The sequence below is a fragment of the Podarcis pityusensis genome, assembly GCF_964106645.2.
Source record: "Podarcis pityusensis genome assembly, chromosome: 3".
NCBI classification, from domain to species: Eukaryota; Metazoa; Chordata; class Lepidosauria; order Squamata; family Lacertidae; genus Podarcis; species Podarcis pityusensis.
The window spans coordinates 3742612-3768802 of record NC_138026.1 but is presented as its reverse complement, the minus strand read 5'-3'; the positions used below and the strand labels follow the sequence as shown (position 1 = coordinate 3768802).

Below are 26191 nucleotides of genomic sequence, written 5' to 3'. Positions count from 1 at the left end.
GGCCTATCATGTGAGCTTAAATGGTTTGTGCATGAGACTATAATGCTACAGTGCAGCATGTACTTCTTTGGGGGTCCAGTTGAAATCAGGGGAAGTTTTGTAACTGGGCTTATTCAGAATACCTGAGAGAGACTCTTACTGAAACTGCATTAGTGAAAATAATAGCTGGTGTGCACAGTGACTAGGTCTGGAGAGACCTTGGTTCAGCTCCCTACATTCATGAAGATCGCCAGCCTTCTTCATAGACTGTGATGAGGATAACACGGGATAATGTGACAGGGAAACGAAGACATGTTAGGAGTGGTGTCCCTTAGGTCTGCAACATCTGGTCCTTTGCATGTTTACTCAGAAGTAAGCTTCTGTTGAATAAGCTTCCTCACTCCAGAATAATTGCGTTTGGCATTACATCCTTGCTTGCTTATTAAAAGAAAGCAAATAAGAGACTGACGTCTGTAATGTATGTTTATGGCCCTCATTATAATAAACTAAAAAATATACAAGGTCTTTACTCCAAAATATGGCCCTTGATTTTTGAAAAATTAAAATTAAACCATTGACTTTTGCATAAGTAACCAAAAATATTTCAAGAAAACATTTTTCTCACTTTTTCCAGATGGCCAAAAAAGTTCAAAAATCAGATAATTTCAGAAGATTTAACATCAGGAAGTCAATAGGCTGTTTCTGGCCTGCTCCTATCTTGATGTGTGCATGTCTTCTTCATGTACTTTAGTAAATTCAGCACATTTGGGCACATTCAAAGAAGTTTGATATGGAGGATTGCATGTCAACTGCTATACAGTGAGGTTTTCATGAGAATACCGAACTTCTTTGTCAGTTTATATGTTTCCCATGAATCCCACTGGATAATGACAAATTAAGCAGAGATGGATTTAGCACAGTGCGACTGGTTCTCCTGCACTGTGTGTCAAGCTGAGGGTGGCACCGTAACTTATGTTGCAGTGCATATGCAAAACAGACATGGAGAGGGCACCAAATTTTGGCCTCATGCAGGGGGCTGCTGAAATTTGAAAGACCAAAGTCCGCCCCTGGTACAGGAGCACTACAGGATTGACTTATGTGCCTGGTTTGTTCAGCATGTCTATGACATGCAGGTGATCAATTCTGATTATGCCCAGTAGAGGGCAATAATAACAACGGAAAAGAAGCAGCAGTCCATCTGTCTGTCATGCATCAGTCAGCTGATTCCAGTGATGTGTCAGCTGCAGACTTCTGTTAAAAAACATCCAAGTCATCTTTCTTCACACAAATGGAATTGGTGATTTTGCATTTCTAATATTACAGTGCTCATGCAAGTAGACCACTCATGTGAGCGCTATATTTTCAGAACTGATACGAAGTGCTATTCTATTAATATTTATGTATTTGTGTCACTAAATTCAACACAATGTACTTCCTAGGAAGTGTGTTTCAAACTGCAGCCTCTGTGGCTAATGCATTTACCGCATTTTTCGCTCTATAAGACGCACCAGACCACAAGACGCACCTAGTTTTTGGAGAAGGAAAACAAGAAAAAAAATATTCTGAATCTCAGAAGCCAGAACAGCAAGAGGGATCACTGTGCAGTGAAAGCAGCAATCCCTCTTGCTGTTCTGGCTTCTGGGATAGCTGCGCAGCCTGCATTCACTCCATAAGACGCACACACATTTCCCCTTACTTTTTAGGAGGGAAAAAGTGAGTCTTATAGAGCAAAAAAGAGGGTATGTATCATGGAACAAAAACACTCTAAAAGTTTGCAGAGGGTGCATGTGCTCTTTCACTATGTTTTGGGCTGATCCATGGTCAGGTTACAAACCAGCATGAAAATAATCTGGCTCTCCCTTACTTTGTTGCTAGGATCATCTTTTTCCTTGCTGTCTGTTCCTTCTGTTCCATGTGTTGTCTGGCAAGATGTTCCCCAACCGCCTTCGCTGGGAATTCAGTTTCACAAGTGTAGCCAAAATCCCTGGCCAAATGTAAAGCTTCTCCTGCAAGCAAGCAAAAACAACTGGGTCATTTTACATTTAGTCTTTGGTACTCTACTTAGAATGTACAGACACTGTCTCTCTCAACATAGATAGATAAATAGTTCTGATTTAAAGCATTTGTACCTGCTCTTCAATCAAGAAAAATGCCAGAGCAGATTGCATAAGAGTAGTAAGAAACAAAACAACAACATATTTTTGTTGTTGAAATATGGCATCAAAAATAAAATAAAATACTGATAACCCTGAAGAATGGCAACCACCAAAATCAAAGACTGGACTTTGGCAAACTTAAACTTTGGCTGGGTTTTTAATCCTTGCTCACAAGACATCATCCGAAATGTCTATCTATCCTGTACTTTGTGTTTAGATACTACTGTCTGATGCCTTGTTTCTCAAACCAGCTTCCCACCAGCTTAAATTGTTCTTAAGCCATTCCTCATTTGTCTCTAGCCCAAGGCATGAACACCTTTGCATGGGGCAAAGACATCCCTGCTCAGTCAACACCTCCTGGTGTGTACAGTACACAGACAGAAATTGAACTGATTCATAGAATCATAGCATTGGAAGGGATTCCGAGGATCATCTGGTCCACCTCCCTGCATTGCAGGAATATGCAGTTGTCCCATAGGAGGATCAAACCTGCAACCTTGGTGTTATCAGCACCATGCTCTAACCAACTGAGCCATTACTGCTCTAAGGCAGTAATGTGAGCACACCCTCACTTTGGATCCAAACCTAACGTATACTTTGTCCTTTGGCAAAGAAGTACTGCAGCTTTTCAAACCAGGCAGTGTTCAGATATGCTGTAAGTAGCACTATGGGATGACTCTCTTCCATGGGCATAGTAGTGAGGTGACATATTAAAGCCCACAACTTGAGTAGGGACAATCACAAGATCACCACCAGCACATCATCCTCATCAACAATTCATCAAAAGGTAAGGTTACCAGATTTTTTTCCAATGAATCCAGGGACACTTTTCAATTTCAATGGATTTTGTCAGGGGACTGATTTGTAAATCTGTGGACTGTCCCCGGGGAATGGGGACATCTGGTAACCTTATCAAAAGGTCCTTTGCAATTGGGCCCGAAGATGTAGCTCTGGGCCTTTAAATATTACAGCAGCATCAGAGAATGAATCCACAAAGAAACTGGTCCAATGCTTATACTTTAAAGATCAATTTAATATTGTTTGCTTTCTTAAGGCTATGATGTTGTGAGGGGGGTATATGGAGTATTAGGGGAGGGGTAGTACCTCTGGTGGGGGATACATTCCACCTTTGTTCCTCATCCTACACTCAGCTGTCACCTGTGGCTCCCAGAAGCTGTCAGCATACAACAGTAGCCATACCCCAGGAATGGCTTTGACTAGCCAGCTAAACCAGGTGAGGGCAGCCAATGGGTCTCAAACCTTCAATGAGTTAGGGACTTCCCCAGCATGTGAAGATAGGCTGTGGTGCTGTGGTCTAAACTACTGAGCCTAGGGCTTGCCGATCGGAAGATCGGCAGTTTGAATCCCTGAGACAGAGTGAGCTCCTGTTGCTCAGTCCCAGCTCATCACAGTGCAAGTAGATAAATAGATACCGCTCCGGCGGGAAGGTAAATGGCGTTTCCGTGCACTGCTCTGGTTCGCCAGTCATGCTAGCCACATGACCCGAAAAAACTGTCTGCGGACAAACACCAGCTCCCTCGGCCAGTAAAGCGAGATGAGTGCTGCAACCCCAGAGTCGTTCGCAAGTGGACTTAACTGTCAGGGGTCCTTTACCTTTACCTTAATAGTGGGTCCAATGGTCAAGAAGGAGGTTGTATTGCCAGATCAGATATGGCCAATAGGTGGTGCTTCCTGGTTTCAACGTTTAGTGTAGCTTTAAATCTTTATATTTTTATCTGTATGATGAGGGCTTCATCATATAGCTAACTTACAATGTGGAACTGGTGCAAGATGCCGCTATATATCTGTCAATATAATTAGGACTATATATGATAAAGGCAGGGATGCAGGTGGCACTGTGGGTTAAACCACAGAGCCTAGGACTTGCCAATCAGAAGGTTGGTGGTTTGAATCCCCACGATGGGGTGAGCTCCCGTTGCTCGGTCCCTTCTCCTGCCAACCTAGCAGTTCAAAAGCACGACAAAGTGCAAGTAGATAAATAGGTACCACTCCAGCGGGAAGGTAAACGGCGTTTCTGTGCACTGCTCTCGTTTGCCAGAAGTGGCTTAGTCATGCTGGCCACATGACCCAGAAGCTGTACGCCGGCTCCCTCAGCCAATAAAGCAAGATTAGCACTGCAACCCCAGAGTTGGTCACGACTGGACCTAATGGTCAGGGGTCCCTTTACCTTTACCTTTATGATAAGGGCTTGGCAACTTAATGAGAATTTGGCCAGCTGCCAGACACCTGCCAGTTTGACAAGTTAACATGCCCAAGACATGAACTTTACTTGGCTCAGCCTGAAGGACAGCTGACGTCATGTACCCTAATTGACCAGACATAAGGCCAGCACTGCATTCACGCCCAAGTAGGGAGGAAGGTTCACATAATGTAGAACACCTGCATAGCCTGGCATTGCACTCTCGCTAGGGCTATAAAAGCTCCTAACTTCAGAGGCTGAGTGAGTCCTCGCGTTCTACAGGTAAACTTCGGACATTGGTCCCATCAGCTGAGGGAAGGATCTGATGTTCCTGGGGGCTCTGCAGCAAATGAGACGAACCATGAACTTCGCTTTTGCTGTTATCTCCCTAAATATCCTGAAGTTCCTTTTTTGCTTATCTTAATTGCTATTTAGTGTCAAGTCTTTGCTTATTGCAAGTCTATATTGTAGAGCTTATTAGACTCTATTTTGTAGTATCATTATGTCTTACTGCTATTAATTGTCAATCAATAAACCATTTTCTTCTTCTTCTAACAGTCTACTAGTCCTCCATCTGCTGGGATCCAAAAGAATTCCTTGCTTGCCATAACTACTAGGCAGCATAGCAAGACAGAGGTTTCTGCACATGCTGCAGATGGACGTAAGGGGCAGATGGGGCTTGTCAACCTGAGAAGGTAGCCCATCTAGAAGGAAAACTCTGACCCTGCACCTTCACTGCCTTGGGGGATAGCAGCTTTGGGAGAAGAAAAGGTTAAGGAGTAAACCCAACACAATCTAGAGTGGAGTTGATTGGATGGTGCCTTGTACGCTTTCTCCCAGCAACTCCTGCAGCCAAGCTGGGGCTCTGCTTTCCTTTGGACCACATCAGCGAGACTGAGAAGGGGGTCTTGTCTTCTGGGCAGCCCAAGACCTCCATACGCACTGCCCAGGGAGTCTGCTAACAAAATAGTTTGACTTCACTCCCAGAGGCACACTCCATTGTCTTGAGACAGATGGATGTCAACAACAATGCTGTTGTATTATGATTATAGGAATTTTTCGATAATTATGAATAAAGAAATATTTTTTTCAAATATTAAAAAATGGCATTAAAACCAGCTACCTATGACTGGTTGGTAGCTTCTGTTTATTAAAATGTAAGTTAACTCTTTAGAGAATCCATTTCTTTTCGAATTTGGATAAGAGTGAATTGGTTGAAGTTTGCATTGTAATATGCACATATATGGAAATTAAATCAATTAATTCATTATGTGTTCAGCTATAAAACATGCAGCCAAATAAAGGCCCTAAGATGGACAAAATATCAAAGGTAGATATTTGACATATAATTCTGATTAGTTTTGTGTTGCTTGTTTAGAAACAGAGAATTTTCATATAGAATTTTATAGTTTCATTGGGCTCAATTGCATAACTGTGGAGTAGTTAAAACATCAGGAGGACATATCATACTGAGCTGCAGATATTAATTTTAGAGACAATTTGCTTTCTTCACCCCATCCCTTTACAAGACAAAACACATATTTTTCAACAAACAGGTCAACATGTGTCTCTTTTGGCTGTTTAATGGGCACTACCACATCCACAGCTTCTCTCCCCTTCTCCTGCTCTGTAGCCTTTGTTTTCACAGTCTTCATTCTTCTGTCTTCTCATGGGGATGGAAAAGCAACCCATTTCTCTCTCCTCTCCCTCCATTCCTTAAACAGGTAATGCTGCAGGAGTGCTGATCATTATGCAGGTAAAGCCAGAGAGAAGAGGAGAGGGAATCCATGGATAAGCATCCTCCTAGGACTGTTGTTTTCAGCTTTCACTCGAGATAGGAGCATCCCTCAGTCTTGGGGAGGCCCAGGAGAGCTTCTTGCTGCTCCTTGCACCTGCCAGCTGAAGCCTGTCAAGGTACACAACCTGGTCCCTCCTGTGGGGCCTTCCAGAAAGCTCTGCCTTAGCCCAGCAAACTGTCCTTTTCAATCTTGCAAAGCTCCCTGGCCAATCGTCAAGCAATACAGAAAAAGTCTTGCTTGTTCAGCATCAGCTCTAGCTGTAAATAAAGCAGCCTGTGCCCCAGATTGTAGTGAAAACAACGAGCAGTGCAGCATGGCTGCTCTAGCAGTCAGCACTGTGTGTGTGTGTGTGTGTGGCGGGGGGGGGGGGTCCTCTGAGCAAAGTTGCTTTGGCATTTCAAGATGGCTGTGCCAACAGATTAAAAGGCAGTCCCTTCCCCTAAAGCCCACCATGGGCCCACCAATCCTCCTGCTCTTGTCTACTCTGATTGACAACAGCTGGTCAAAGCTTGAGCCTAAGTGTATTTGGGCTGATCCTCAATTACAGTACTACCATAGTGGCAAATGGAGCAAGTTTCCTGGACTTTGCTGCAGGAGTCCCTGGTTTGAGACCCATATCCTTAAAACTCCATGTTAGGCTCCTGCCTTCTCAGATGGAATCAGTCAATGAAAGTCTGTTCTTTCAGCTTCTGCCTTCTGGAAGAAGGTATAGGGTTATAAAGGCCAGGACTAGCCACCTGAGAAACAGTTTCTGTGCAAATGCAATTCTGGTTCTAAACGCAGCATAAGGGGTCTCTATAGTATAGTGTATTTTAAAATGGGGTTTTAGAGTTTTTATGGGTTTTTAAATGTTTTATGTAGTTTTGTAGTAGTTTTATGTAGTCTTGATGTAGTTTTATGCAGTTTTTATGTAGTTTTATAGTAGTTTTATGTAGTCTTGATGTAGTTTTATGCAGTTTTTATGTAGTTTTATGCAGTTTTTCAATTTCATTGTTCCGCATGGGACAATGACAATAAAGATATCGTTATCGTTATCTGTCACTTGCACAGTTGCCTGCTCAAGTCCCTGCTGGGGCTTTTACTGCCTAAAAGGAAGGGGGCTGTACCACCTGCTGATTGCAGAACACACACTTGGCATGCGGAAGGTCCTGAGTTCAATTCTTAACCTCTCCAAATAGAACTGGGAGAAACTCTTCTCTGGAATCCTTGAGAGCTGCTGTTGAGCTGGATGGACAAATGACCTGACTCAGCATAAGACAGCTTTCTGTGTTCGTTACTTAAATAGACTGCCATCTTGCCACACTCTCAGGGCAGGTGCCTCATTGACATGTTGAGAACAAAGCATGGAAACTTCAGAAACAACAGTTGTCATTCATTGCTAGTAGGAAAAATGTAACTGTTGATCTTTTGTTTTCATCTGCAGTTACAGTAACATGCTGGAACCAAAACCACTTCAAAAATTCAAGAAGGCAACAAGTAAGGTATTTATATCATGATATTACAAAGCATACCTTCTACTAAGGATGTTAGGAGGGTGACATTTGCTGCTTTCCTCCTCCCTGCTGGCAGATTGAGCCCCAGCCTGTCCAATTTTTCTCTTAAGCAGCGTCCTCCATTCTTGGATTTTGCTCTGTCAGGGAGAGGGGAGGGAATGGAAATACAAAGATTCAGTGTTATCCTTTCCCAGTTTTTCTTACTTAAAATAATTCCTCAAATGCGTATCTAAGAGCTGCATGTTCCCAATTTGCAGTAAAAGGCCCTCCTCAGCAGGAATTCATAGGTCCTCTCAGCAGCTGGAGCTAGTAAATGAGAAGAATGATGTTGCTAAGGGCTAAATGGCATGTTAAGTGGGGAAGCCATGACTTGATCTTGCTTTCTTTCCCCATAGGAACCATTGTGAGTAGCAATTGAATCAGTGCCATAGTGTACACGAGTGTGCATATGGCTAGCCTTTCCCCACAAATTGATTTCATGGTGCAGATCACTTAGTGGGGCTTCCAAAAATTTCCTTAACCAAATTTCTCCCCAGATTTTTGGAGTTTTGAATGATCAGGTCTTGTTTCCAAAGTGAAACTGACACATTTGATTTTTCTCCCCATTGTTCCTTTTTGATTTTCAGATTTGTACAGCACACTTTGTACACACAGCCTGTTCCTTCAGCTTATTTGCATGCCCTCTCTTCTGCATCACAGATGTGCAAATGCTATGTGCAGTGATAAAATACATCAACAAAAAAATTGTGATATGATAGTACCTACAATTGTAATAGAATGCTTTTTTGTGTGCCGTGTTTGACCAATCTATGACAGCATATGGGCACACTGGAAAGAAACTTGATATCAAGATTGTTTTTGGAGCAGTGTGCTTTATAAATGTGTTAATGTGCACTGGTAACAAAAGCCGAGATAATACAAATGAATTAGGAAAAATAGACTGTGGAAAACTGCACATGTCCCAAATTCCAAATTAAATTTTACAAATGCCTCTAGTTAAACTGGATTCAGGAAAAGTGAAATTTGGAGCACAGCAAATCATAGAAACAAATAAAGCAAGAGAACGAACAGAGGAAATCCTCTCATCTCTAAAACCACTCCTCTGAAAGGGACATTAGGTGGGAAACTGAAAGCATGCAGGTACAATATGAGTAAAATTTGGGGTTTCTGATGTACTGGTATTCTCTCTTGACTTACACTTAGAAAGGGTTATCAAACAAAAAGTAGTGTTACAAAAATAGTCCTGTTCCTCTCACAGATTTATGGGTTTCAGAAGGGACCCCCTGAATGATACTAGTAAAAAGGAAGAAAACGAATGACTTTGATTCTATTAACAGAGCTTTGCACCAAGAAGAGCAAGAATCTTCCTACCCTTCACCAATTTAATTACTCGATGGCTTTTGCTATTAACTACATCATTTGTTTTGTGTTTAATTTGAGAAAGTCACATTTCTTTGGTCATTTTTTCATGCACAGTCATTTTGTTTCAGCACTCATGTTTGTTTCCCCCTTCAATGAAGCTTGTAACTCCCCTGCCCCTGCCATCTGGGTCAACAGTGATCAGAGAGCTGATTTTGGAGCCCGCTCCTTGTGACTGCCACTTCATTTTGCCAGAATACCCCTGATGTTATATTGTTCTGTAGGCTTTCTTGTGGGAGGGGCGGCATATATTAATGGTGGTCACCATTAGGAATGACCATCGTGTGAATCAGCTGTCATTTCTCTTCCAAATATATTGAAGTGATGCATCATCTAAGCCAGGCTTCCTCAAAATCGGCCCTCCAGATGTTTTTTGGTCTACAACTCCCATGATCCCTAGCTAGCAGGACCAGAGGTCAGGGATGATGGGAATTGTAGTCGGAGGGCCAAGTTTGAGGAAGCCTGATCTAAGCTCTGTGGAGAAAATAAAAGGTAGAGTGGCCATTGAAACAATGTGTCCGCAGGAACTGTCAGTGAAAAGTTCAAATGGGTCTAAGTGTGGTAACAAAAGCTGAGCCCATTCATGCCCATTCATTATTTCATGCATTCATTCTGAAACAAATGAAAATGTAACCAAATGAACTCCATTTTATATACATTCCATAGAGATGATGTCTAGTTGGTGATTGGGAGAGGAAGGATGTTGTTTCTATTTTATTTTTAGACACAAAAGTTTCCTAACAGATAAAACCACAGCCAACAATTAAAATGCTACAACAAAAAGCTGCTTATGTTTCCTCTATTATTTCTGGTCTTCCCTGTTGAGGCAATCATTTTTTGATGTTGCTGTCAGTCAGAGGGACAGGTTCAGATGAAGTAATCACTTCAGGAAGCAGATTCCAGAGGAGGACAATTTCTCTGCTTCTGACCAATCTGTCTCAGTGTTCCCTTTTCCATGAAGAGCCTGAGGTACATAAAGGTCTGAAGAACTCACCTCTTATAAGCCCAGCCAAGCTGAACAGGCACTATGACATGCCATCCAAGGCCCCACTGAGTCCAACTCAAGCGTCCCTATATCTACCCCATGCAGTTGCACACAGCTTTCCCTTACCTTCTCAAAATCCCTCCTAACAGAGAGGCATTGAGGCATTCTGGTGGGGACAAGCGTCTCTTCACTTCTGCGATGGTCACTTTGTATTTGGAAGTGGAGCTGAGTAAAGATAAACGGCCAGGAACCGAGCAAAAGAGGTCTGTGGGATTGACTACACACGTGCCACCTGAAAAGTTATACATGACATGCGTTAGGGGGAGGCTCAGAGCAGGAGTTTTCAGGATGAAATGTTCCTGGAACACATTTGAGGGAAAGTTTTGCTTAATTTGGGAATTATGCCTGAATGGAGGATGGGAGCGCAGGTAAGGTCCGTGGGGCCAAGCACACCAGCCCTGCTGCCAACACTCACCTGTGTGCTTGCTCTGCCTGTTCCATCCCTGACCTTCCTGTATTGAGTGGGAAGGTAGGGAAGGGAATTCTAAGCACATTTGATTGAACACACTTAGAAGTCTCCTTGGAATAATGCAAGGTTCTCAGTTACAGGGAAGTTTCTAAGCACATTCGGCTAAATGCACTTATAAATCTCCTTTAGACTTTCCATCCCCAAGACTGCTGGGGATGGAACTGACAAGCTCAGTGACATGCAATCCTTTTCCATGGGTTGATCATTTTAATGCCTGAATAGGGTTTTTTATGTCTTTCCCAGTTTTGTCCATTTTAAAAGCACAATTTCATAGCAGAACTTGTTATTGTTTTTTAAAAAAGTACCCCCAAAACTATATCAAACAAAGAATTTGCACGACATGTAAGAACTTCAAATAGCTAGTCACAACAGGCTATTTGCAACCAATTACAATGATTTCTTCCCTTTTTATATTTTGGTTCTGGAGGATCTCTTCTTCTTCCAGGAAAATATTTTTGCATATTTATTTCGGGCTTTTTGTTCTGTGATTTCTTCCCAGAACTGCCACTTGCAACTGTGACCTGACCTCTGGCATGATAGTGATACTTAGGCATCATCAGTACTACAGCTGCAATTCTTGGAGTCTATCGCTTCAGACAGAGGATTGCATAAATACTGTATATCCTTCTCTGTACATAGACAATTAGATGTCAAGGAGAAGGTTTCTAGCATTCTATTTTTCTGTGCATGTATCTCCCCCAATAAAAGCATTCAAGCACACTTTCTGCGGTCTGAAGAGGGGCACTCCTACCACAGGAGCTGCTGTTTGTGTAGGCTAAGTTTTGCAGTGGTAAAAATTATTAAAACAGGTTTAAAATGATATTCTATATTAGCATGCGGTAGATGTTTAGATTAATACAAGTGATACATACACAAGTGGTTTACCAAAGGGTACTTGGGAAAGACGGCGACGACAATCCAGGTAACTAACATGTATCAGCATTTGTATCATGTACATTTTGCTTTTATTACATTTGTAGAAGTTAACATTATTCTTTGAAGCAGAGTTTATAGCAGTTATATTCCATGGATTTACACACTTGAAAATATTTGCAATGTTCCCAGAGGAGGCATTCATTAATTGTTGTAGTCCATGCCTTTCTCCTTTTTACATTTTGTTTTCACAATTTCTAAGTCACGATTTCTGTATTTATGCCTAGTGCATTCAAGTGGTTAATCACAATTTCTCCCTATAAAAGCCAGTCCCTCAATATCTCCATTGCAGTGTGAGGAAAAGGAAGAAAATGTAGGATGTGCTGAGAGAAGCAGCCCATCCCACTCAATGGCTTGATTTGGGGTGACTCAGATAGAGAACTGGGTGAGGCCTCCATTGCAATGATGTCTCCAAGGGCACGTCTTTCCTTTCTCCCATATAAGTGAATGGGGAATGTAAGGTCTGCACTTAAAGGCAAACCTGCGTTCCCGCACTCACAGTGGGTGCCTCAACCCTCACAAACAGGGATCCCCCGGAAAGTAAAAGGCCCCTCCACAAACAAAGTGTCCCTATTCTATTTATGGGCATAACAATTTGCCTGCCTGACAGCCTGACTTTATCTATGCCACTTTCTATATTTTCTGATTTTACCCTGCCTCCTCTGACAGAGACCACATATGCAGTTTACAGGGAGACAAGCTGCTTCCTTGCTTGCTGCTCAGGGGTCCCAGCAATCTATGGCCAACCACTCTGTCACTATAATAGGGGCTTCACTAGAAAATATATCTGTGTCTATATCTCTGTCCCTATCTAACTAGTGATTTTATTAATTGCCATTTAGGAAAGAAAACGAGGTCTCAAATTAAACGACCAACAATGAAAGACCAACAAAATACTGAAACTCAGTTATCTTAATAAATGTGAGTATTTTCAAAGGAAAACACAGGCTTCATAACTAGTTGAACTCTTTGGGGGGGGGGGATTATTTTATTTTTCCAAATTCTCCCCCTGCCAAATTGTAGCTAATGCTTTTTCACCTACATATAAGCTTTGAATAAATAATAGTCTTCCCGTGTATCCAGATTTCAGTTCAGAAAGATAATGTGTAAATGATGTTAATTATATTGGAAGGTACTATTTATTTCAGCTCTTGATATATTTGCTCGTAGGCAGGTAGAGAATTACCTGCAGCCATAGATCTTTATATTACAATGCAAGAGACAAATTAAGTCTACATTTTACAAACAATGAGGAAGTGCAGCAATGAAATATTAATATTTCTCTTTTACAATCCAACCCATATGTGCACAAACAATTTGTGCTGAATAAATAATTGCTCCTTTAATAAGAAAACATTTTGTTCCCACCTGCTTTTTCTTTTTCAGCGCAGGCTTTATCATTCAGCAAAATGCATCAATTCCAGAAAGGCCACAGTAGTCTTCTAAAATGAAACTGACTCAAAAAACGATGCCTTGTAAAACAACACTGAGCAGAAACAATGGCCATATCCAAAGAATTACTAACTTGAGGAGCCCCTTGGGGGTTTCAATGTGCCCAGTGGGATTTTTGACATTTTCTCCTGGAGTGACTGGCCCCAGCATGCCACATCTCAAAGTATTTTTGAAAGCCCTCACCGTTTTCAAAAGTGCTTTGCCTTGAGGTATGAGCCACTGCTCTAGCACAGGTCCAAATCAGCATTGGGCATGCAGAGCTAGCTGTATCGTTGGATCGTGGCCAATGAGGATAGGAAGGAGAAGGGGAAATGTTGTGGGAATGTAAAAGGTATTACTTATCCAGTGACATAAGGGCAGGATGGTAAATGGAACTTCCCAGTGAACTATAATGAAGATATGAAGCAGGGTCTGTCCAAATTATGGCTTAAGCCTGCTGGGCAGGCTTCATGGGAAACCTCAGTGCACCAGCTGCACAGCCCACCCACTGAACAAAGGGAAAGCCTGGCTCTGGAGGAAAGAGCCAGCAGCCAGTTCTTGAGCATCTCCAGGGGTGCTGCCCTCAGCTGACTCCTTGGTTTCTCCTCAGCATCCTTGAGGTTTGGATGCCCGACTTCTCTTCTGTCACTGTCCTTTGATACTACGCTCTTCCCCACCATTCTTCCCTATCATGCTTAACATGCTTGATAGGAGAAAAATGTTCCCTGGAGGCTTCCCAAGGTTGCCCAACACTAGGACCAGCCCTGATGAAGTGGGGCAAGTTCCCTAACTGCACGTAAGTAGGCAATGCACCATTTTCAAGGGTGAAGTCTTAGGCACACAATACTTTTCTCTCTTCAGGAGAATTAAAGGTGGTATGATAGGAACACATTTTATTCCACTGTCATGACTGTTCAAGCAGATGTTAGGGTGCCTAACTACAAAAGGGCAAAAACTGCTTTTCAGAATCAGCAATGGGATGGAAAATGTAAGTGACTTCATTACGAGCCATGATGGCCCTATGGTGCCACTCCCAGGAGAAGAAAAACTACAATTTGTCTCTAGTCTGAACACGGCCACTGAAATGATGTTTTGGAGAAACTTCTGTATTCTACTAATCCCACTCTTTATAAACAGCATAATATGGATTCAAAAGTTATATTTACATTAATGATTGAATTCCATGCCTCATTTTTCATGCTTTATGACCCGAAACATTCCCAGCTTCAAAAACTCTGGAATATGAGATGATTCTTAAACACCGTGTCCCAGTCTCTATCACAGCACCTTAGAGCCAAAGCTTTGATCCACAAACCATGAAGTGACATGAAGCAGTTGCCTTGGGCAGCAGATTCCTGGGGCGATGCCTTTTCCACACCTCCTGTTTCTATCTATGTACACATTTTGAAACATCAAGTCATCACTAAGCATGGGGTGTGGGTTGGTGGACTTTGTGTGTAATGTGCGAAAACATCCAGAATGGTATATGCCAATTGTCACCACTAAAGGCTGGATTAACTACTATATACTAACAGCTGGAGCCAGAGAAGAACTCTGCTCATGAAATGGGCCATTTTTGGACTCCCTTTCCATTGCAGCCCCTGATAACTCCAAAAGTCACTCCTGTTGGTCAAAATGAAGGAGGCTGAAGGGGTGGGGTGTTAATGGGATTTGGGGAGGAACTACAGCTTTAGATCTAAGCCTAACAACTCAGACAAAATGGGCATCCTGCTAGATCATAATTAGCAAGAAATGTGGGGCAGAAAGCCAGGTTTTATTTAGTCACTGAATTCACCATGGGATTCTGCATTCCTGTGGCAAATATCTCTGCCCTTTCCAGTATTAACTGTCTAGAATTCAAGTCAGTATTTACTGAAGAATGGTTTTTGTAGTGACTTCTGGCACTTTGAGTCTTTATGATTGATGTTTCTATCCCCAACTGTGAAAGCTAGAACTATCTCTTTAAAAATAAATAAAAACGAAACCAATACTCTCCCATAATGGCATATGATTTCTTGGCTAATGAAGGTTTCAGTCTATACATTTTAAACAAGAAAAAAAAATCACTCCATGAAGGAGCCATCCAACTATCTGCCATATACTTCAGTTCTCGTCCAAGAAAACACCTGGGAAGCAGACGCTCAACTTTTATCCTAAAATCCTAGCTGGATTCAAAAATAGATTTCATTGTTTCCGTGTAGCTAGCATAGGATAGATGGGGTTTTTTTCATGACAACTGGACTTCACAACTATCCTATGCTAGCTACACAGAAACAAGTCTCATTGTGCTCAGTGGGATTTACACCCAGGAAAGTGTGGAAAGGATTGCAATCTTTTTTTAAAAAAGGTGTTTCTAAAATATTTTAGAGCAAGCTTTGGCATAACACAAGGAAGAATTTGATGAAATGTGATGTCTAGGCTTGCAAGCAGGGCCATCTTTACCCAGGGGTGCAAGGGGTGCAGGGCACTCAGGCACCAAATTTTAGGGGGCCCCCAAATGTATACCTACTGTATACCGGTCCCTCTTGATTGGCGGCAGTGAAAAGGAAAGGAGCAAAAGTCCTCGCCCCGCTCCTCCATTGCTCTGTTACTCAGCAGCAGCAAATATGCCCGACAAGTCAGGAAACAAAAGCAGTCTTTTCACTGTGTCGTTGTTACAGGTGAGCGATTGCCGCCCCCCAAAAAACTCCAAAACTTTGAGTTCACCCCCCTAAAAAAAGGTCAACAATGTTGGCTTCCCCCCTCCCCAAAAAGCTCAATAAAAGTTAATTTGGGGATGGCTAAACTAAATTTGGGGGTGCTGGACAGATCTTTGTACCCCGGTGGCCCACATGCTAAAGACGGCCCTGCTTGCAAGCCTATGCACATGTACTTGGGACTAGCCCTCACAGATCTGTGAGGTCCCTTCCTGAGCAGAGGTGGATTTAGGAGAGCGCGGCTGATTCCGCAGCACTGGGCACGGAGCCTTGGGGGTGATGCCACAACTGTGATTTAGAATGGAGTGTGAGAGGAAGGGGATGCACCACATTTTGCTGTTGTGCAGGGTGCTGCTGATTTTGAGACCCCAAGTTCCATCACTGTTGATCCAGCCTGCATATCCTCAGATAGCAGCAGTACAGTAATAGATGGAATAAATCAATCCCTTCTTTGGGACAAGGTGGGACACGGTGCAGTGAGTGGAGGAGGAGGCATGAATCATGGAGCTGTTTATACAGTGGTACCTCAGGTTAAGTACTTAATTCGTTCCAGAGGTCTGTTCTTAATCTGAAACTGTTCTTAACCTGAAGCACCACTTTAGCTAATGGGGCCTCCTGCTGCTGCTGCGCCACCAGAGCCCAATTTCTGTTCTTATCCTGAAGCACTATTTCTGGGTTAGCGGAGTCTGTAACCTGAAGTGCATGTAACCTGAAGCGTATGTAACCTGAGGTACCACTGTAATAAGGAATAGTACAGAGGGAGTGAAAGAAGAACAACCTTTTTTTCTAAACTAAAAAGATAAATCTCTTTAGCTTTTCTTTCTAAGGAAGAAAATGCTATGGTCAATTCAATTGCCTTTTGCTGCACTATAATATGCTTTTTGAGATTGGGTGACCTTGAATACAAACAACATTCTAAATTATAACCATAACATGTGCCAACATTACAGCCCGGCTTTGTTGTATCATTGGGAAGTATTTATGTGCTGGTACAGCAAACTGCATAATAACTGCTAACCTCGGCCACAATAAAGAGGTCTTTTCTTGGTGTGCCCAAAAGTTTATATAGGCTTCAAAAACCAACACCTTTCTTGGAATGACAAACATATTGACCAACATTTCCCCCCCCGTAAGCACACTTTCCACCTACCAGGCGCTGTAAGTATCTCACAGATATAGAATCATAGAATTGCAGAGAATCTAGGGATCCTGAGGGTCATCTAGCGGGAATCTCAACTAAAGCATCCATAACAGATGGATGCTTAAAAACCTCCAAAGAAAGAGAGTCCATAACCTCCTAAGGGAGTCCATTCCACGGTCTAACAGCTCTTACTGGCAGAAAGTTGTTCCCAGTGTTTAGTCAGAATCTCCTTTCTTGTAACTTGACTCCACTGGTTTTGTTCCTACCCTCTGGAGCAGCAGAAAACAAGCTTGTTCCATCCTCCATAGTTGGAAATAACACAGAAATAAGGGGAAGGTTCAGGCTAATTAAGATTGGGCTGCTATTTGGAAGTTCAATTGAAAACAATGTGCCACAGAATACAACAGGAATACATGGACGTAGCTAGGGTTTATTTTAGGGGGGGCAGTGATGCAACTGGTCCGTTAGGTATCCGTTAGGTAAGTATTTATATTTATTTACTGGGGGGGGGCAACAGCTGCCCCCTAGCACCCCCTGGCTACATTCACACAGGAATGTGGCAAGTGCCTTGCACCAAATTAGGAGGTGTGCCCACCTAGCTAGCAGTTGTCCAGGTCCCAGGCAGAGGTCATTTCACATGTCAGCTTCTACCTTTCAATCTGAGATGCCTGTCAGGATGGACAGTGCTGGGCTAGATGGATATATAGCCCATCAATTCATATGGATTTTCAAGGGTAAGGGTTTTTGTTTTTGTTTTTAAGCATTTGGGGGGTTAGGAATGTTAGAAAAATTGTGACTTGAATCAGTGTTGTTTTTTTTAAAAATCCCTTTGTTTCTCATTCCATTGTCACAATATCCTTGCATTCTACTCATCTATGATTAAACTTCCATGTAGATCTGACTGAAAACATCATGCTGCCTATTGCACCATCCAAATCTGTCCCCCTACAGTGGAAATCACAGGAACAGTTCCCATTCTGTGCATATATTTTTTTACAAAACTGAGTTCAGCTTAAGGATATGTGTGTGGGGGGGTCTCTATCCAATTCCCTTATTTTCTGAGGGCTTGCTCTGCCTTGATGGTGCCACTCCTCCAAAATTTCAGTTTAACTAGGAGAATTTTAAAAACCTTTTGCTGGGACTGGAAAACGCACAATTTGCCTCCACTTTCAGTTCCTACAGTTCATGGTCATGGTCTTCCCCATCTACTTTAGGAATACAGTAAACACATGCCTGTGTAGAAAACATTGCAGAAAAACAACCCTGAAGTTGTCATTCCATGATTGTATCAAGATTCTTTTTTTGCAATGTTTCACTGGTGTGCACAAAACGTGCTCCTTTCCATTAGTAAAAGATTGCACAAAGGAAAATCCATACAACTGTGTGTACAATTCTATCAATGCAATTAATTAATGCACACACACGCATGCATGCATTGGTAATGCAGGACAGAGTGAAGACATGAAGGAACTTTAGCAAACCATGGACCCACAGCACCGTATAGAAAATTTGGGAACAAAAAAGTGGAGGAATGGAGGACTCTGAATACACTGATTCTCTTTCAAAAATAAGCCTGCACAATTCATAATGCAAAGAAAATTCAGAGGAGGATTATTTTGGAAGCACCTCTAAGCACATGAGAGATCAGCCATGTCTCCACACCACAAGACAAAGACCAAATAAAATGCATTTTTGCTGCCATGTAACATGAAGCAGCACATAGAGTGAAGAAGCATCCTTAATTCCACCACCTTTAGGACTGGAATAAAATTAGCATAGCCTCAGTATTTCAGCTGGATTGCAATAATTCTCTAGCACTTTATAACCTCTCATTACAGAATTGATATGAGTTGCATTAGTTTTGTAGAAACCAAGTAACGCCTCTGTCATAAACACATTCCTTAAAACACAAATTCCCAAAGGCCTTCATTCCACACAATTGGTGCAATCTTGAAAAGGTTACCTATACCTCACTCTTATGGAAACCACAGCCCCTTGCCTATGATGGGGTTGGGGGTGGGGAAAGAAGGAATCTCCAGTAAGCAAGGTTTACTTTGGAGTAAACTTTGATGCTTGTCTGTGTATTTCATCTCCCTAGGTAAGTAGGATTTAGCACGCCCAACTTCCTCTGGATTTTCCCCATGCAGTGGGACTTGTAGAAATTGCGTTTGGGACTGCAGCCTATTCGTACTTGGCCAGAGAAAGCAATACAGCCCACCCAACCTGTTACACCTAAACGTTTGGGATGAGGCGGGTTTACATCCCTGCTTGGGAAGGCGCTTATTGGAGCCAACCGTGAGCCCAACCCAAGAGAAGACCGATTCAACTCAGGCTGCCAGCATTTGGGAGCAATCCCCCAAAACACAGCGGGGCTTTCTTCAAGAAGGCATGCAAAGGATCGGGCTGTGCTCCCATGGTGAGCAACGCAAGGGGATTGCTGCGACGTACTTCTGAATCGAAGGGGCTTCCGAACGCTTGAGCACAGCCATGGAAGTGAATGGGGGAAATGGCTTGAAATCCTAATACAGTACTCCCTCGTTTGGGGCGGGATTTCCCAAGACGCTCCCGTGACCCGCGAGTCCCAAGCCCAGGCAACTGTTGAGATACTCGGCTGCTAATCTTTCAGCCAAGCCAAGCAACCCTTCCCCCGCCCCCGCAAGCTGTACCCTCTTAAAACCCAGCCGCGCTTATTCCAGCCGCTCCCTCCCTTGCCTGGGCGCGTTTCTTGCGGCTTCCTTCACGAACCATTCAGGCTTTTCCCCACACCCAGCCTCACGTCTCTCCTTTCCTGCCCCCCTTCCTCTCTTTTTATTGTTGTGACTCCATTTGAAACCAGCTCGGCTGGAACTATTAATTAAACAAGCGCATTAGGGCTTTTAAATGGGACTCAATTTGCTTCCTGGAAAAAAAAGAGAGAGAGAAAAGAGACAGCAGCGTTAATGACAATACATTAAGGGCAAATTATACGTATTATGGGATTATCAAGATTTGGCCAGATAAGAGCTAAAGAGTGGGGAGGGAATTGGAATCTAAGGGGGCCGACAGAGAACGGCTGGCGAAGCAAGCCAGCCTCGCCCGGTCTCTTCAGGTTGCTTTCTCAGAGACCGGGACACTAGCTCAGCACAGTTACGCGCGCCTAAACCCCGCGGATGCGCAACGGGTGGTGGTGGGTGTCGGAGGTGTTATAATAATTCTAAGGTGTCATAAATAAAATGAATCTTCATAAGTGCACAAGGTAAACACAAACACATGATAAAAAACCACATGTCTGAAATAGTACAGGAAAGAAATCCAAAAGCCATCTGGACTCTTAATGACCCATATATTTCCTCTGCAGAAGGAAGTATATTGAAAAAAACCTCTCCCAGTAGTTCTTTTCGCTTACAAATCTAGTGAAAAGAGAATATTTTGTGAAAGAATACGGGAGGTCTTGGGACAATGGTTTCAGGAACTAACGTATTTACCATTTAAAAGATGGCCCAGACTGGCCGAGGTGGGGCGATCAGGAAACAATATCAGGTATCTTGACAAACAGGAGACAAGCCACACTCCCAAATTTCTGTTGTAGACCGCCTCTTTCTGAGATGCGTGTGTGATGCTTCTGGTGGTCTTTAGGCAATTTCTAAGTGTTTAAACACACCTTTGTCCGGGGTCCTCCTCTTCTCTGACCGATCATGGACTTAGGAGACACTGAAACCCCTTCATGTTGAGCTGTAAAAGCCAAGACCATCCCACCCACCCCCGTAAAACAGGGTTCTCAGTTGTGCCCTGCATTCCGCAGAGACTCCACGCCGGCTTCGGGAAAGCGTCCGTGGGGCTTCCTTACTAAGGGTTTTAGGGGTTTGAAATGGAGGGAGCAGAAATTAATATTATTTGTTTTTACTTCAATATTTAAAGATGGAAAGAAAAGCGGTTGAGGACTAGAGCTAGGCGTAACTTGGAGTCGAGAAGAGAGAAGGACTCAGGGAGAGGACTATGAGACAGAAGAGGCCTGTGGTGGATCAGGTCTAACAGAGCACATCCTTTCAAAAAGATTAACCTCTTGGACATGTTTCTGCTGGAATATGTACTGTTGTAAAATGTGTACACATTTTTTAAACCCACTCCCACATTAAAAACAATAGTCAAATAGAATTCAACAGAACAGCTATAGTGAAGCAAAAATAGACCAGAGAATGTGGGTGTAGGACTCTCGCGTTGGACGCCTTGCTCCCATATGAGCTAACATCTGGGGCCCAGGAACCTTCGGCCCCCTCCAATAAAATATTGGATGGGGCCATACCCCCCCCAAAATTAATGGGCAATGCCATTCAAATAGTGTCTTGTGGCTGATTATTGGGGGGGGGCTTACCAGCCCCCCAATAGTTTATTTAAGTTGACAACCCTGCTTTCGTCCTAGGAAGAGGGATCGGATTAGCTGGATTTATTTCCCAGTAAATATGCCTACGATCCGCTCAACCTCACCTCATCCCTAACCTTGCCGGGTGGTTTAGGCCAGGGGTGTCCAAACGTTTTTCAAAGAGGGTCAGATTTGATGAAATGAACATGCATGAGGGCCGACCAAAGTTGTTGACCTTTTTTAGAACCACAAAGGGGGAACTGCCTGTGGGGGCCGAATTAAACCGACCGGCGGCCGGATTAGGCCCCCCAAACGGACTTTGGACATGCCTGGTTTAGGCAAACTGGTGGTTCAGGCATTCCTTCCAGTTTAGGTATGGGACGTAGTAACGCTGGCCTGCCTCACAGGTTTGTTGTGAAACGATTGCTGAGTTAAATGTGGCTAATGCTTTTGAGAGTACTCGAGAAAAACGCTGTGGTGCTAAAGTCACAAACCAGCCGGAGTCAAGCATTTTAAGCCACTGATTCGAATAAAATAGTTAAGCACATGTTTTGTTGTTGAAATTAATTTAACGAAGTCCGATCTTCTGGATATCAGCTTGGAAGTGAGCCTTACTGCCAAATAAATGCAAAAGGGTCGCGTAGGATTGAATCCTATATGTAATTCTTTCACAGAATAGCCGTATGGATATGATAGACAGGTCTTATCTTTCCCCGCGCCGATATGGAGAATATTCTGCGAGATATACTAACAAAGTCCCTTTAGGTTTTACCTTCTGTTTAGGCGTTTACAGTAAAACAAACGGTGGCTCGTCTGTCCCATCTGGTTTCTCTGCCTAATTCCCTATTCTCTACACCCAGTATGAACAGGGTCTTTTCTAACACGACATATGCGTCGTGATATATTCTGCCAGAATGTACCATAAATGCAAAACTTGGAGCTATCCTTAAAAAGGAAGAAAGAAAGAGATTGTTTGGTCTTAGATATTTGCCCTCTAGAGCTTCACTCCACCCCTTAATAAAAACTCTCTCCACCCCTCTCCCCCCGCATCCAATGAATGAGTCATTAGGCTGCAGTTTCATCATTAAGTGCCTCAAATTAAAATTGCAGATCAAAGGACCACGATCAAACCCCGGATTGCAAGGGATAGGCAGCGCCTTAAGTAAACACATAAAAGGCAGAAGGCAGAGAAGGGGGACGTCTATCCAGGCTCTCTATTGGTTAGGCTGGTTTTTTGGTGACTGATGCTCAGACTTTTAAGAGCCTTTCTATTTTTTATTTTTTTTAATCAAATAAGATCTGACAATGTTTCTAGCTTCGCATTAATGCCTCAGCCTTCTCATGTCAGTCACCTCTAAGCGATTTGACAAACTCAAGATCTCTTAAAACGGGAAGAGTTCAGATCATATTAATTCCCCAAAAATGTTTTGATTCAAAGTAGTTTGTATTTTACGTTGCCAAGGGCAATCGAGAAAGAGAGTGTGCCGATAGCCCGGGCCTTTTTCTCTTCATGGCCCAGAGGCGATAGCAGTATTTAAGCTTCTGAAATTAGCCTGGGGCAGGGAAAGATGGATGATCACAAAGCGAAACAAGAGCCGCCCCCCCCCTTCTCCTTTTTTTTGAGTTTGCCATTTCATAAAACGACACAGGAGGGCCAAGTGTCACCGTGTTGTCTTTTTTTTAAAGGACTCCAAAATATTTAGTGCTGAAGCCACCAGTCTATCCCTCTTATTTACTCGTTCCAAGGCAGGCAAGCAAAACATACAAGACTCTTAAAAAAGAAAAAAAGCAGGTTCCAGACTGATAATTGTCGTTTAGAGAGGAATTCCTAAAACAGTAAACTGATTTCTAAGAAACTATAAAAATAGAGGGGAGGAAAACTGGGCGTGGCGGCGGGGAGTGAAAAAGATGTTTCTTTTTGCCGCCATCCTCAGCAATGATTAAAAATTGCAGACGACTCTTGTAAATAGGTTGCATCTTCGGGAGAGATTTCTTTTGAAAGGGCCGATCTGAATATTCAACTTTTAAGGCAAAGCTTCACTCGTCTGTATGTACAACATTAATATGATCTCTGCAGAATTTGGGCCCTCAGAAAGATTACCATATCAAAGCAGGCGCCTGCGGCTAGAGAAGCTATCGATACGCTCGCAGTAGGTAAAGTAAAGATTATTGGTTGTGATGGTGCGAGGAGCGGAGCTCCGGGCGAAATCCTGCACACCATTAACTGGAAGTGATAGCGGTGGGAGCTCGGCCACCGAATCGGGGGCAAATATTGGCTCTGGCTGGTAATTAGCTCGCCAACACCTCAGTCCTGCAGCCCCGACCTCCTCCCGCCCCCCTCACCGCCACCGCCCAAACCCACACAAAAGAAAAGGCCCCTTCCTGCCCGGGTCTCATTAAAAAGCAAACACTCCACATCAGGGCACCTCCAATGTCTCAGCTGGGACAGGCCTAGTCGGAGGAGGAGGAGGAGGAGGAGGAGGAGGAGGCAGGCAAGAGGCTGCATTTTGAGCAGACGGGGGTGGGCGGGCTCGGGCCGAGGACTTTGTTGGAAGCGGGGCGGGGAGTAGGGGCACTTGGTTAGTTTTCGAAGAACCATTGGGCAATCTTGGCTGTAGGGCCAGAAGGCCCGGTTTGAAATATACATGGATTTCCCCACTTTCTTTCTGTTCTATACCTTCTATAGTCCTTACCAGTTTTCCTCACCTGTTTAGTAAACAGTATTAGTATTTTGGAGTCGTCCTTTCAACTCGTTCATTTTCCTCTATATTGAAATTAAAGGGTGTTTTTTATGTCTTTATGGAGTTAGATTTCCCTTCCTCTTTCCTCCTGCTTCTTCCCAAAGTGAAATCTTTTCTCCCTCCCCCCTCGAATTCCCTCCCTCTCTTCTTAAAGCCGCTTCCCCCCGTCAGATAATGACACCAAACGCTTAAAATATGAGGGGAGCCCGGCTTCATATATTTGCATCGATGCAGCGCGAGAGAGAGAGAAAAAAGAAAGGGCCCCGCTGATTTATGCGGAAGGTTCCACAGCGCTCGGGATCCGCGTGCCTTGATGACTGCTAACACTTTTTCCCTAAGACTCACTTGACAAAATATTTATTATGTATTTCGAGGACTCATTTGAAACGTATAGGTTCGTCTTTGATATTTGTCCCTGATTTCACAAGAGGCGTTGCACGGAGAGCGGGGGATGGGGGCGGGCGGGGGGGGGCTCAAGGTGCCGGAGCCATTCAGCTCTTAAGATGAGTAGAGAAACAGCCTCCTTGCATTTTCATGCTGGATTTCACCATCAGCCTTTAAATCCTTGAATGACTCGGTCGCCTTTTGAAAAAACGGAACGGTAAGGAGGGAGAGAGCAGCCATGCTTAACTACAATCAGTCGCTCAGGTAATTGGAAGCTCCTTGCCAGAGAGAGCTGGAGACGGCATCAACTCGATAAGAAGGACTCAGAGGAAAAACCTCCTTCAGATGGGAGATTAGAGTCCAGTCAAGCAGTTACAGACACAGCACCTCAGTTGATGGGAATTCAGCATTTGCCCGTTTCTCCCGTCAGGATCCAGCCCAAAGAAGCAAGCGCACTTGCTTATAATGAATATGAACCTAAATACAAGAAACCAACATGCAACTCCTCTCCCCACCTCTGGCGCTAAGGAAGGTGGAGATGATTGAATGAGAATGCATAACATATTGTCAAAACATTCCATATGGATTACTCCAGAGAAATAGACCCTTGCTCTTTTTCCAGTATGCAAGCAACAAATGTAACTTTAAAAATATATATATATGTGTCACCCCTAGCTCTATTTATATTTCTTAAACCACACAATAATACCGCACATTAAGACGATTCTAAAAATCAGAAGGTACAGCCTTGTGTAAAGGGTGAGGGAAAACAACCGATTTACAATCCATTGAAACGGAAAAAAATAGATTTGGGGCCATTTATGGTTGATATTACAGTTTACGTTTCTGCAGACCTTGACCAAAGTGTTAACAATAATATAAAAAGAATCCATCCGTTTGTTTAGACGAAAATGACGTGGCTTTCACAGATCCCCAGTTCCTAGAATTGTAACCCTCAACATTCAGAAGGGTTTTGGAGTGGGACTGTTATAAAGTAGCCGCAGGCGCTCAACGGTCAAGCTTCCTCGCTGTTAGGAAAACTCACCGCCAAGGAGCTGTCCATTTCAGCACCAGAAGTATCCCTGCCACCGCCTCCTTACCCGCACCTTTAGAATATCTGCAGTCCGACAGGATTCAAAAGACATTTCACCACTAGCGTGTTGCTGTGCGCTCTTTCCATATTTTTATGCGTCAAATAAGTTGTAATGACCTTTTTACTATTTCAGTAACTTTAACCAAGACGGAAGAAAATTTCCCCTTGCTCATTTTGGTTTACTCTTCCTCCAAATGACAACAAATAAAATAAATAAAACTATCTGAAAAACAGAATCGTAAATTATAGTTGAAGCAATCCTGTTGGAATCAGCCTATATTACACTCGTGGCCCAAATGGGCTAGGTAGCGCTCAGCGTAAGCACAGGATGGTTTCAATAGTTTCATCTTGTCTCCCTGTCATCGGTGATATATGGGGAAAACCCCATTTCACTTCCTCCCTTTATTAATTTGTTCACATTTCGGGAAAAGATGTTTTTTCCCGTTTTCAGATGTAATCTTTGAATAAATTCTGTTCTCTGACATTTTTATTATCCTTCATTCTGATCAGATCGGTAACATATTGGCCTCACTATAGAGCCTTCTCCCTAAAATACTTGCGATTCAAGCAACTTAATGAACTGACCACCCCACCCCCTTTCATTCACCCAGTGCATTTACAGTGCACTCCTATACATGTCTACTCAGGAGTAAACCTCATTGAATTCACCGGTTGCCGTAGGATCCAAATGTGAGCTTATGGCTGGTGCTACTCCCCGCCCTGCAAAAGCCAGTAATTCGGGTTTCTGATACAGAGTAGGCTAGAAGACCACATCCTGATTTTTACAAAAGCTACGCTTCGGTTTTAAAATTTCCATCGCAAATTGTCATTGAAGCTCTACTTGTGTCCCTCCCCCCCCCTACGTAAATAGTA

At 43.2% G+C, this 26191-nt stretch overlaps 1 protein-coding gene across 5 annotated transcripts in view; it reads right to left on the bottom strand.

The window, feature by feature from the left end:
- TFAP2D (transcription factor AP-2 delta) overlaps nucleotides 1-26191 on the bottom strand; it is a 43091-nt gene that overhangs the window by 7689 nt on the left and 9211 nt on the right. For all 5 annotated transcript variants that reach the window (XM_080997452.1, XM_080997449.1, XM_080997450.1 and 2 more), the window contains 3 exons: nucleotides 10158-10323; nucleotides 7646-7764; nucleotides 1844-1985 (listed from right to left, as the gene is read on the bottom strand). In XM_080997452.1, the coding sequence (XP_080853578.1) occupies nucleotides 1844-1985; nucleotides 7646-7764; nucleotides 10158-10323 (427 nt within the window). The remainder of the gene's footprint in view (nucleotides 1-1843; nucleotides 1986-7645; nucleotides 7765-10157; nucleotides 10324-26191) is intronic.